Below are 12,256 nucleotides of genomic sequence, written 5' to 3' on the forward strand. Positions count from 1 at the left end.
TAAACCCGGGAGGTGGAGCTTGCAGTGAGCTGAGATCCAGCCACTGCACTCCAGCCTGGGAGACAGAGTGAGACTCCGTCTCAAAAATGAATGAATGAATGAATAAATAAATAAATAAAATAAAATGAGAGGAGCGGTTTGAACTCCTGTCTACAAAAGGCAGGTAGAGGTGGGGCACAGTGGCTCCTAGCTATAATCCCAGCACTCTGGGAGGCCAAGGCAGGAAGACTACTTGAGCGAAGGAGTTAGAGATCAGCCTGGGCTATCCAGTAAGACATTCTATCTATAAAAAAATTTTTTTAAAAGCCAGGCATGGTGGTGTGTGCTTGTAGTCCCAGCTACTGGAGAATCTGAGGTGGGAGGATCACTTAAGCCTAGGAAGTCGAGGCTGCAGTGAGCTGTAGTTGTGCCACTGAACCTCAGCTTGGGCAACAGGGCAAGACCTTGTTTCAAAAGGAAAAAAAAGGGCAAGTAGGAGTCAAGGCATTACTTGACTAATTTCTAAGCCTCTAATAACTTAAGAGTTTTGGCAGTAATTATCCCAACAAAACAAGATCTAACTCAATAAAGGAGCAGAAAAGCAACACCAGTTCTTCCACCACCTAGGAAGGGAAGGGATGGTCTTTATTGAACATTTTAAAACTGATTTACAGACAATTTAGTTCCTCTATATAGGGGACCAGAGCAGAAAGACCTTCAGAAGCCCAATTTACTACTTAAGACAGTATTTAAAAACCAGTGAAGAGGCCGGGCAAGGTGGCTCATGCCTGTAATCCTAGCACTTTGGGAGGCCGAGGCAGGTGGACTGCCTGAGGTCAGGAGTTCGAGACCAGCCTGGAACAAAACAGTGAAACTCTGTCTCTACTAAAAATACAAAAAATTACCTGGGCATGGTGGTTCACTCTTGTTGCCCAGGCTAGAGTGCAATGGTGTGATCTCAGGATCTCGGCTCACTGCAATCGGCTCACTCCAGCCTGGGCAACAAGAGTGAACCTTGCCTCAAAAAACAAACAAACAAAACAGTGAAGATCCCTCTACCTAGAACGACAAGTAGCTGTAGAAAGAACCAACTGGAAAAGTACCAAGTATAGCTAACATTGCTGCATGCTGCTTTTTGTCCAGCAATTCCAAGGAATCTTCCAAGCATTACATTATCCTAAAGTCAGAACTATCTCCATGTTACAAGCAGGTAATTTGAGTGCCTGAGTGATACGTTTGCCAAGGTTGCAAAGAGTTTAATGGTAAGATATAAATAAAACTTGCAATCTAGATTCCAACTCTCTTCCACCATCTTTCTGTATATTCATACACTCTAGTTTCTTTATGCATATGTAACAAACCTGCAGGTTGTGCACATGTACCCTAGAACATAAAGTATAATAAAAATAAATAAATAAATAAAATAACTGATAAAAAAATCTGACCCTTAAGACTTGATAATAAATTTGGCTTTGGGCCGGGCTTGGTGGCTCACGCCTGCAATCCCAAAACTTTGGAAGGCTGAGGCAGGAGGACTGCTTGAAGCTAGGAGATTGAGATCAGCCTGGGCAATAAAGCAAGACCCTGTCTCTACAAAAAAATTTTAAAAATTAGCCCAGTGTAGTAGCATGCACCTTTATTCCCTGCTACTCAGGAGACTGAGGCAGGCAGATCATTTGAGCCCAGGAGTTTGAGGCTGCAGTGAGCTATGATCACGTTACTGCACTCCAGCCTGGACGACAGAGCAAGACCCTATCTCTAGAGGAAAAAAAAAAATTGGCTTTGATGGATTATCCTAAGTGGTAGATCTGTAGTGCGAAGTACAGCTCAGTCAAATGATACACTTTTTAGTCTGCTCATTCAGAAATGACAGGAAATTGCAGAAGTCAGGAAGTCTATGGCATTTATACCTTAATATAACAATTAATTTTAACATATTTCACTGCCCATATTCATTCTCTCTGCAAAGAGGAGCCGCTCTTGCTGCATGCTGCTGGATGGCTTTAAAAGGTTGTTCTCTTTCTTGTTCCCCTGTAACCTAACACTCATGTGCTGACACCCAAGATCTTTTGCTAGAGAGTCGAAGTCAGCTGTTTAGAACTCAAGCTACATGTCAATCTTCAATCTCTGGGCCTTCCCCTAAACAAGCATGTTGTGCAGTAATGGCAAAACCCAGGGGTCAACTCAGCAGATGGAATTACACATGGAACACGAACTCTGAAGAGGCACTCCAAGAGAACATATCACTGCCACTCATCTACTTTTATTCATTTATTTATTTATTGAGACAGGTTCTTGTTCTGCTGCCCAGGCTGCAGTGATCATAGCTCACTGAAGCCTTGGCATCTTGGGCTCAAGCAATCCTCCCACCTCAGCCTCCTGAGTAGCTAGGACTAGAGGCATGCACCACCATGCCTGGCTAATTTTTTTTATTTTATATTTTGTAGAGATGAGAGTCTCGCTATGTTGCCCTGGCTGGTTTTCAATTTCTAGGCTCAAGAGATCCATGGACCTCAGCCTCTTGAGCAGCTGGCACTACAGGCGTGAGCCACTGTGCTGGCCTCATTCCACTTTCAGATATCAATATTTCAGAAATTGCACTTGAAGATCTACACAATGGACTCACAAACAGGTTGTGGGCAGAGTTCCTGAGTACACCTGGCCTAATTAGCCAAAATGGCAGAGTGGGTCAGGCTCTGAAGCCAGACGGCTAGGTTCCAATCCTGATCCCTGACAGGCTGTGCAGTCTTTAAACTCTGTGTGCCACATGTTCTTCACCTGTTGAACGAGGACCTTTCTCATTATGATGTGAGGACAAAATGAGATAACACAGATGAAAAGCTTAGAACAACCAGCCCTGGCAAAAACTAGGTGTTCAAATGTTAGCCATTATTATTATCATCAAATAACCTATGGGGAAAAGAAAAGAGAAACATACTGCATTTATTCTCTATACTATATTTTTATGTAGCTATATGAAGTTACTCTGATTTGCTTTCCTAATATAAGATTATGTCTTTTAAAAACATTCGCCAGCACGGTGGCTCACACCTGTAATCCTAGCACTTTGGGAGGCCGAGATGGGTGGATCACCTGAGGTCAGGAGTTCAAGACCAACCTGGCCAACATGGTGAAACCCCATCTCTATTAAAAAAAAATACAGGCTGGGCGCGGTGGCTCACGCCTGTAATCCCAGCACCTTGGGAGGCCGAGACGGGCGGATCACGAGGTCAGGAGATCGAGACCATCCTGGCTAACACGGTGAAACCCCGTCTCTACTAAAAATACAAAAAAACTAGCCGGGCGAGGTGGCGGGCGCCTGTAGTCCCAGCTACTCCAGAGGCTGAGGCAGGAGAATGGTGTAAACCCGGGAGGCAGAGCTTGCAGTGAGCTGAGATCCGGCCACTGCACTCCAGCCTGGGCGACAGAGCGAGACTCCGTCTCAAAAAAAAAAAAAAAAAAAACAAAAATTAGCCAGGTGTGGTGGCAGGAGCCTGCAATCCCAGCTACTCAGGACGCTGAGGCAGGAAAATCGCTTGAGCCTGGGAGACTGTGGTTGCAGTGAGCCAAGATTGCGCCACCACATTCCAGCTTGGGCAACAGAGTGAGACTCTGTCTCAAAAAAAAAAAAATTCATTTGCTCTGTGCAACATTAAGCATACTTAATGATTACTACATAAAAGCAACAACAAAAACTCCAATCTTTATGTTCCTTTTTTTTTTTAAAGTGACATTTACTGATTGATTGATTAAGATGGGAGTCTTGCTATGTTGCTCAAACTGGACTCGAATTCTCCTGGGCTCAGGTGATCCTCCCATCTCAGCCTCAGCCTCCTGAGTAGCTGGAACCACAGGCACGTGCCACTGTGCCCAACTTGATCTTCTTTGGGAAAAAGCCTCAACTTTAAGGTCAAGGCTGCTACCCAGCATTTTAGGAAGAGCTCAGACATTCATAGGTCGGCACAGGTAAACTTGGGAAAAGTTTGCCAGACAGCATAAATTGCAAGCTGAACCTAAAGCAGAATTTACTTCAAGCTTGTACAACCTGCGGCCCAAGGGTAGACAGCTTTTAATGTGGCCCAAGAGAAACTCGTAAACTTTCTTAAAACATTATAAGATTTTTTTGCAATTTTTTTTTTTTAAGCTCATCAGCCATTGTTACTGCTAGTGTATTTCGTGTGTGGCCCAATGTGACAATTCCTCTTCTTCCAATGTGGCCCAGGGAACCCAAAAGACTGGACATCCCTGATTTACTTATATTTATATCATCTTTATGGACTGAAAAGGCCAAAAATTTTTTAAATATATAAACTATCTTTACATCAGATGAAAGGAAAAAGAAACAGATGCAAACATCAAGTTCACATTATTAATAGAAGAAAGGGCTATTTTCGGTTTTGTTTTTGTTTTTTTGAGATGGAGTCTCACTCTGTCACCCAGGCTGGAGTGGAGTGGAGTGATCTCGGCTCACTGCAAGCTCCGCCTCCTGGGTTCAAGCAATTCTCCTGCCTCAGCCTCCCGAGTAGCTGGGACTATAGGCGCCTGCCACCATGCCCAGCTAATTTTTGTATTTTTAGTAGAGATGGGGTTTCACCATGTTAGCCAGGATGGTCTCAATCTCTTGACCTTGTTTTTTTAAACAGAGTCTCACTCTATCCCCTAGGCTGGAATGCAGTGGGGCAACCTCAGCTCACTACAACCTCCACCTCCTGGGTTCAAGCGATTCTCCTGCTTCAGTCTCTGAAGCAGCTGGGATTACAGGGGTGTCCCACCACCCTGGGCTAATTTTTGTGTTTTTAGTAGAGATGGGGTTTCACCATGTTGGCCAGGCTGGTCTCAAGCTCCCAACCTCAGGTGATCTGTCGGCCTCGGCCTCCCAAAGTGCTGGGATTACAGCCGTAAGCCACTGCGCCCGGCCCACCTTTCCCATCGGGCCAGACTGGCTTCCTTATTTGTTCCAGGGAAGAACAAACCATGCTCATTTCAGCTCTGTATCCACAACGCCTGTCACAGTACCTGACACACAGTAGTTGCTCGGTAAATGTTTGTCAGTTCAACAACTTGCTCTTAGGCCTGTGCTGTGCTGTACCCCTGGAAAGGCCTCATCCAATCCACCATTTTTCAAAGGCCAGTTCAACTCCCCGCACCTCTTCCCAGCATAACACTGAAGCAACCTGCCCTTGCCATTGTCTTCTCCTACTCTCAATTCCCACCAAATCCAATCACTTCTGATCTTTACTGTCATTTAAACATTTCCTGTTTCTGTGTTTTGTCTGCTCCACCAAACTGGGAGTTTCTTGAGGAAGGCAGAATATTTCAAGGCAGTGAGGAGCACTGGAAAGATTATTGATCTGTGACCAGGCAAACCTAGTTATATGACTTTGAGAAAAATGTATATAAAACCCTTAGAACAGTGCTTAGAACATGGTGTGCACTTCCTAGCTTCCATCATTATTCATCTCTCCGAACACCTCAGTTCGCTTGCTTATAAAATGAAGTGATAGCCAGGCGCGGTGGCTCCCACCTGTAATCCCAGCACTTTGGGAGGCTGAGGTGGGTGCATCACGAGGCCAGGAGATTGAGACCATCCTGGCTAAAAAATGGTGAAACTCGTCTCTACTAAAAATACAAAAAAATTAACCGGGCGTGGTGGTGGGCGCCTGTAGTCCCAGCTACTCGGGAGGCTGAGGCAGAAGAATGGCGTGAACCTGGGAGAAAGAGCTTGCAGTGAGCCGAGATCGCGCCACTGCACTCCAGCCTGGGCAAGAGTTCGAGATTCTGTCTCAAAAAAAAAAAAAAGGGAGTGATAAGTCCTATGTCAAGTGGTCTTCATATGGAACAGAGGTCTCTAGGACCTTCCTAGCACACAGTAGCCACTCAATAGCCATCTGGCAGCTATTATTACAAAGCCTCCTGCTGGATGCAGAGAAGATGCTCAACAGAAGTTTATGAGATGAACTGAAGGAACAACTGAGAGAAATGTATTATCTTAGCAACTCACATATCAAGAGAAAAACTTTCAGTCATTCATTCAACAATCATTTATTAAGGGCTTAACATTACGTGCCAGGCTTTGTTCTAGGTTTGGAATACTACAGTAAAAACAGTTCTTGCCTTAGGAAACTTACATTCTAAAGGGGGAGGCAGACAATAAGCAGAGAAAGAGACAAATCAATAAAAGGTTGGTGTTAAGTGCTGTGAAGAAAAAAAAAAAAGGTAAGCCCTTGGAAAAGGGCTGCCTGAAGAGGTGGCATTTAGGGAGAGATCCGGATCCTCAAGAAAACTTAATTTGTGAGACTCATCCTCTCCCTCACAAGACACCAGGAGCTAGCTCTTCCAGTCCTCTAGCAACAAGAGACCCCATACAACCAAGGAGGCTGCAGTTTGCCTTCTAGTGCGTCTCTCTCAACTCAGACCAAGCTACAAACTGCCGAACAAGCAACTGCAAATGTATTTTTGTTACATTTTTTGAATTGGCCACTTAAGCTCCAAGTGGGAGTAAACTGATTACAGCCATACCGCAACTGGTCTGTTCCCCAGAAAGTTCAGATCGCTGTTCTCTCCAAACAGGTAACCTTCAGGATGAGCTGAGTCAAACTTCTCTCCTCCCATAATGAAATGGCTGGCAAAATAGCTTCCTAGAGAAGAACAAACAGAAAAAAAATCAAACAAGCAGAAAACCATCAACCTAAATCTAGTAAAAAAAAAAAAAAGCTGATTTTTAAAAATGTTAACCTTTTGGGACGTGCGTGGTGGCTCACACCTGTAATCCCAGCACTTTGAGAGGCTGAGGCAGGCAGATCACCTGAGATCAGGAGTTCGAGACCAGCCTGGCCAACATGGCAAAATCCTGTCTCTACTAAAAATGTAAAAATTAGCCAGGTGTGGTGGCACATGCCTGTAGTCCCAGCTACTCAGGAAGCTGAGGCAGGAGAATGGCTTGAACCCGGGAGACAGAGACGCAGTGAGCCGAGATCCTACCACTGCACTCCAGTCTGGACAACAGAGTAAGACTCCATTTCAAAAAACAAAAACAAAAAAGTTAACCCTCTGAATGAATAATTAGAGCAATTTCTAATCCCAAGAGTGTTTTCTTTTTCTGATTTGGGACAATGGTACAAAATAAGTAAAATCATAGCAGGGAAAACCCAAGATACCAAACATAGAATAGATCACTGTTTTCCTTTTAACATTCTTAATTGAATTCTTCTAATGATCTGTTTAAAATACCTCCAGCCAAAAGACCAAAAGGTCCTATAATGCACAATAATGATCATATATATATTTTGGTTCCTGACTTTTGCCTTTAAATTTGAAGCAGTTAGTCCACGTACTGAAGAATCTCAGCTACAGGTATCAGCATATACATACACTGTGATATTGTAAAATACATGTTTGATCTTCAACCCTATTTCCTGGAACACAACTCTTAAAATCTTTGGAATATCCAGGTGGGCGCGGTGGCTCATGCCTGTAATCCCAGCACTTTGGGAGGCCGAGGGGGGCAGATCACTTGAGGCCAGGAGTTAGAGACCAGTCTGGCCAACATGGTGAAACCCCGTCTCTACTAAAAATACAAAAATTAGGCCGGGCGCGGTGGCTTAAGCCTGTAATCCCAGCACTTTGGGAGGCCAAAACGGGCGGATCACAAGGTCAGGAGATCGAGACCATCCTGGCTAACACGGTGAAACCCCGTCTCTACTAAAAAAAACCCAAAAAACTAGCTGGGCGAGGTGGCGGCGCCTGTAGTCCCAGCTACTCGGTAGGCTGAGGCAGGAGAAAGGCATAAACCTGGGAGGTGGAGCTTGCAGTGAGCTGAGATCCGGCCACTGCACTCCAGCCCAGGTGACAGAGCGAGACTCTGTCTCAAAAAAAAAAAAAAAAAAAAAAAAAATTAGCCAGGTGTGGTGGCACGCATCTGCAGTCCCCGGTACTCAGGAGGCTGAGGCAGGAGAATTACTTGAACCTGGAAGGCGGAGGCTGCAGTGAGCCGAGATCACGCCACTATACTCCAGCCTAGGTGACAGAGCGAGACTCCATCTCAAAAAAAAAAAAAAAATCCTTGGAATACCCAAAGTAATGTCTTTTTTTTGTCTTTACATATGCTAATGAATTAACCAGTGCCTGGCAGCCCTTAGGTAGCCTCAGGATGGGTGCTTGTCACTGGAAAGAAAAGGCAGGATTAGAGGGTTGGGACTTTCAGCCTATCCCTCAACCACTGAAGAAGGGAGAGGAGCTGAAAGTTATGCTGATCATCAATGTCCAATGATGTAATCAATCATGCTATATAATGAAGCTTCCATAAATATCCAAAGGAGTGGGTTTGAAGAGCTTCCAAACGGGAATAGTTGGCGGTTTCTGGAGGGTAACGTGCCCAGAGACGGCACAGAAGCTCTGTGCCCCTTCCCACATAACCTCACCCTATGTATCTCTCTCTGCATCCTTTGTAATATCCTTGATAATAAACTCATAAATGTGTTTCCCTAGTTCTGTGAGTCTCTCTAGCAAGTTAATCAAACCCAAGGAGGGAGTTATGGGAATCCTGCTTTCTGGCTGGTTAGTCGGGAGCACAGGTAAAACAACCTGGGGCTTGCAATGGGCATCAGAAGCCGGGGGCAGTCTTGTGAGATTGCACCTTCAACCTGTGGGACTGGACACTATCTTCAAGTACTATCAGAATTGAAATGAATTGGAGGACACCCAGCTGGTGTCCTCTGCAGAACTGAGTGGTTGCTGGTGAAGAGAATCCCCACACATTTTGCTGACCAGAGGTCACAGAAGTTTTCTGTGCTGCTTGGGCTGTGAGTGTATAGAAGAAACTGAGTTTTTTCCTATATCCACAGACACATACATTTCTTTGCCTAGATTTTCATAAGCCAGCTTATACCTACACACAGAAGTCTCAGTTCCCACCTACCACTACTGCTATACCTCCATAATCTTCTATAATGCAGGTTCTTCACACTTTAACTTGCTGCAAAACATGATTGTTTCAGAGGAAAATATGAATTGAAATAATACAGCTATCCCTGGCTTTCCCTACCAATGACTACATAGACTATGGTGTAAAATAAGGGGACAATTTAATGCTATGAAAGAAGGCTACACACATACCCTCTCCACCTCAAATTCATTAACAGTGCTAATTGCCAGAACTGTTGGGACATCAGTCCTGGCAGAGCCCCTCTGCCCCTTCTTAATCAGCCATGAGGCAGAAATATTTTCAGTACAATATAATAATCAAATGAAATCAGCAGTCAGGGGCCAAAATTCCCATCAGCCTCATCCAGACAAACCAAGGAACTGACAGGATATGATGGAACTGCAAAGTCACCAAAGAAGGCTTAGGTTATGCTGAGAATTCCATCTGGGAATCCGTTTGAAGTTTGATGATTAAATGAATGCCTCTCAGCCCTGATTTCTATTATCTAATTCTCCCATGAAGGTAAGCTGTCCAAAGTAAAGGACATAGCCCATAATATACCTTTATCAATACTCTCCTATACCCCATTTCTGAAATTAATACCAGGAACTTATTAAGTGGCAAAAGGCTTGGCCAGGCGTGGTGGCTCACACCTGTAATCTCTGCACTTTGGGAGGCGGAGGTGGGCAGATCACGAGATCAGGAGATCACGACCATCCTGGCTAACATGGTGAAACCCTGTCTTTACTAAAAAAAAAAAAGGAAAATACAAAAAATTAGCCGGGCGTGGTGGCGGGCCCCTGTAGAGGCTGAGGCAGGAGAATGGCATGAACCCGGGAGGCCGGGCTTGCAGTGAGCCGAGATCGTGCCACTGCACTCCAGCCTGGGGCACAGAGCGAGACTCCGTCTCAAAAAAAAAAAAGGCTTGCTTACGTATAATACAGTGAGGATATACACAAACTCCCTAAATCAGTTGCAATTTTTGTTGAAGATGTGTAGCAGGCAGGGTGTGATGGGTCTTACCTGTAATCCTAAAACTCTGGATGGCTGAGGCCTCCTGATTGCTTTAGGCCAGGAGCTCAAGACCAGCTCAGGCAACTTAGCAAACTTAGCAAGACCTTGTCTCTACTAAAAACAAACAACAAAAAAAATTTAAAATACAGAAATTAGTTGGGCATGGTAGCACGTGCCTGTAGTTCTAGCTACTCAGAAGGCTGAGGCAGAAGGGTCGCTTGAGTTCAGGAGTTCAAGGTTGCAGTGAGCTATGATTGCCACTGCACTCCAGCCTGGGTGACAGAGTGAGACCCTAAGAAAAAAAAAAAAAAAAAAAAAAAAAAAAGGAAAAAAATATTTATAGCAAACTGAAAAAAAAAAAAGGAGATCCAGTACTTTGAGCCTGTGGAGAAGCCATAGGAAGGAAGGAAGACAGAGAAGAAAATTCTAGCAAAAACTGAACCAAACATTGATTTTTTAAAACTTTCCACACAAGAAGCTTTAGTCTAGAAACATCTATTAAACAAAACAATATGGATAAAATCACTCACCACAAAGTGAGGCAACTATTGAATTAAACAAGCAGAAAAACATTCTTTGAGAGTAATAATGCAGCCCAAATCAAAGCAATCACTGAGGAACTCCTGAAAGTCACCCATCAAAACTTAAAAAGACAAAGGGCAGCCATCTGCAGTGATACAGCAGTGGAATTCATCATTTAGGAAAGCTTAGTTATTAATTATTTATGTCTCGCACTTGCTAGCCCTATTTTCCAAATGCATAATTTATGGAAGGGGAGGTACCTAGTTGCCTTAAGTAGAAGCAGCAATCCCAAATAATTTAAGTCATTTACTGTGAACTTTAATAAGCTATATTTTCTATGCATCAGGAATTATACATTTATCATATATTAGGTAAAACTGGAAAAGTTAAAGATGTTACATGGATGGATGGCTTGCCCAAATCATGAATAAAGGGGAGAAGAGAGTTTGATGTCTGGAGTTGTCTAGGTTGACCTCAGTGTGGGACCACTGAATTTCCAGTACTTGTGAGGGCTCAGGGGAGGGATCTGGGGCAGTAAAAATCCATGCATGATTGGCTTAGAGGTGGCTGTGATTGAACCTAGTGAGAGAGGACCACTAATGATTTGGGGGCTAAATTTTAGAGTTAAAGCAGGCAACAGGGTTCAATTAGAAATGACCTTGTATGCCATAATATTAAAAGAAAAGAAATGACCACAAAAGATGTGTAGAGCTAATTGTAGTTTTGCCTTGCATTAAAATCAAGAATAGTCTGGGTGTGGTGGCTCCCACCTGTAATCCTAGCACTTTGGGAGGCCAAGGTGGGAGGATCACTTGAGCCCAGGAGCTCAAGACCAGCCTAGGCAACATGGTGAGGCTCTGTCTCTGTGTATTTAAAAATAATAATAATAATAATATGGTATATTCAGTCAGTAGAGTATTATGAAGCCATTCAAAGTGGTGTTGTAAATCTATATCTACTGACATTAAAAATGTTCACAATATATTACAATTAAACCCTCATGTCTACAAAAAAATTTAAAAATTAGCTGGGTATGATGGCCCAAGCCTGTGGTCCCAGCTACTCAATAGGCTGAGGTGGGAGGATCACTTGAGCCCAGGAGGTTAGGCCTGCAATGAGCCATGATTGCACCATTACATTCCAGCCTGGGTAAAAGAGCAACACCCTGTCAAAAAAAAAAAAAACCCACAAAAGCTATATCAGTTGTATCCTTATAACTGGGAATGATTTCCTCAAAATCACATAGTTGGCAAAACTGTTCTTACTTTTACTTAAAATTAGCTTGAACACCTGTTCAATCACTCATTTAATAATTATTTGGCAATATTAATTTCTAAACTTTTGGTTATTAAGGGGAAGATGCATAAAATGTGCAAGATTGTATGAATTAAAAAGAGCTCCCCAAACCTTCATCTATTTTTTATTTGTTTGTTTTGGTTTTTCTGTAGAGATGGGGTTTCACCATGTTGGCCAGGCTGGTCTTAAACTCCGGGGTCAAGAGATCTGCCCGCTTCAGCCCCCAGAGTGTTGGGATTACAGGTGGGAGCCACTGAGCCCAGCCATCCTCATCTGTTGAAAAATAAATTTATTTGTATTTTATTTTATAACCAAAAATTTGCTTTTTTCTTCCTTTGAAATGAACTCCTGTAGCAACTTGCTTTCATTTAGACAAGTGAGAAAAGCAAATCAGTCTTTTTCAGACTGAATAAAGCTTTCTATTTGCTCAGTCTTTCTAGAGGGATAAATTGGTGCACAACTATGTACAGCTACTAGATCATCAGATACCAACACCAAACACATCAACAGTCCCCAAACAAG

General features: G+C 43.4%; 1 protein-coding gene across 1 annotated transcript in view; it reads right to left on the reverse strand.

The window, feature by feature from the left end:
• RNF157 (ring finger protein 157) overlaps positions 1-6,618 on the reverse strand; it is a 75,820-nt gene extending 69,202 nt beyond the window's left edge. The window contains exon 1 of the mRNA XM_011933095.1: positions 6,499-6,618. Coding sequence (XP_011788485.1) covers positions 6,499-6,591 — 93 coding nt within the window. The 5' untranslated portion in view covers positions 6,592-6,618. The remainder of the gene's footprint in view (positions 1-6,498) is intronic.
• Between the last annotated feature and the right edge of the window lie 5,638 nt (positions 6,619-12,256).

Source organism: Colobus angolensis, unplaced genomic scaffold (genome assembly GCF_000951035.1).
Source record: "Colobus angolensis palliatus isolate OR3802 unplaced genomic scaffold, Cang.pa_1.0 Scaffold1, whole genome shotgun sequence".
NCBI lineage: Eukaryota > Metazoa > Chordata > Mammalia > Primates > Cercopithecidae > Colobus > Colobus angolensis.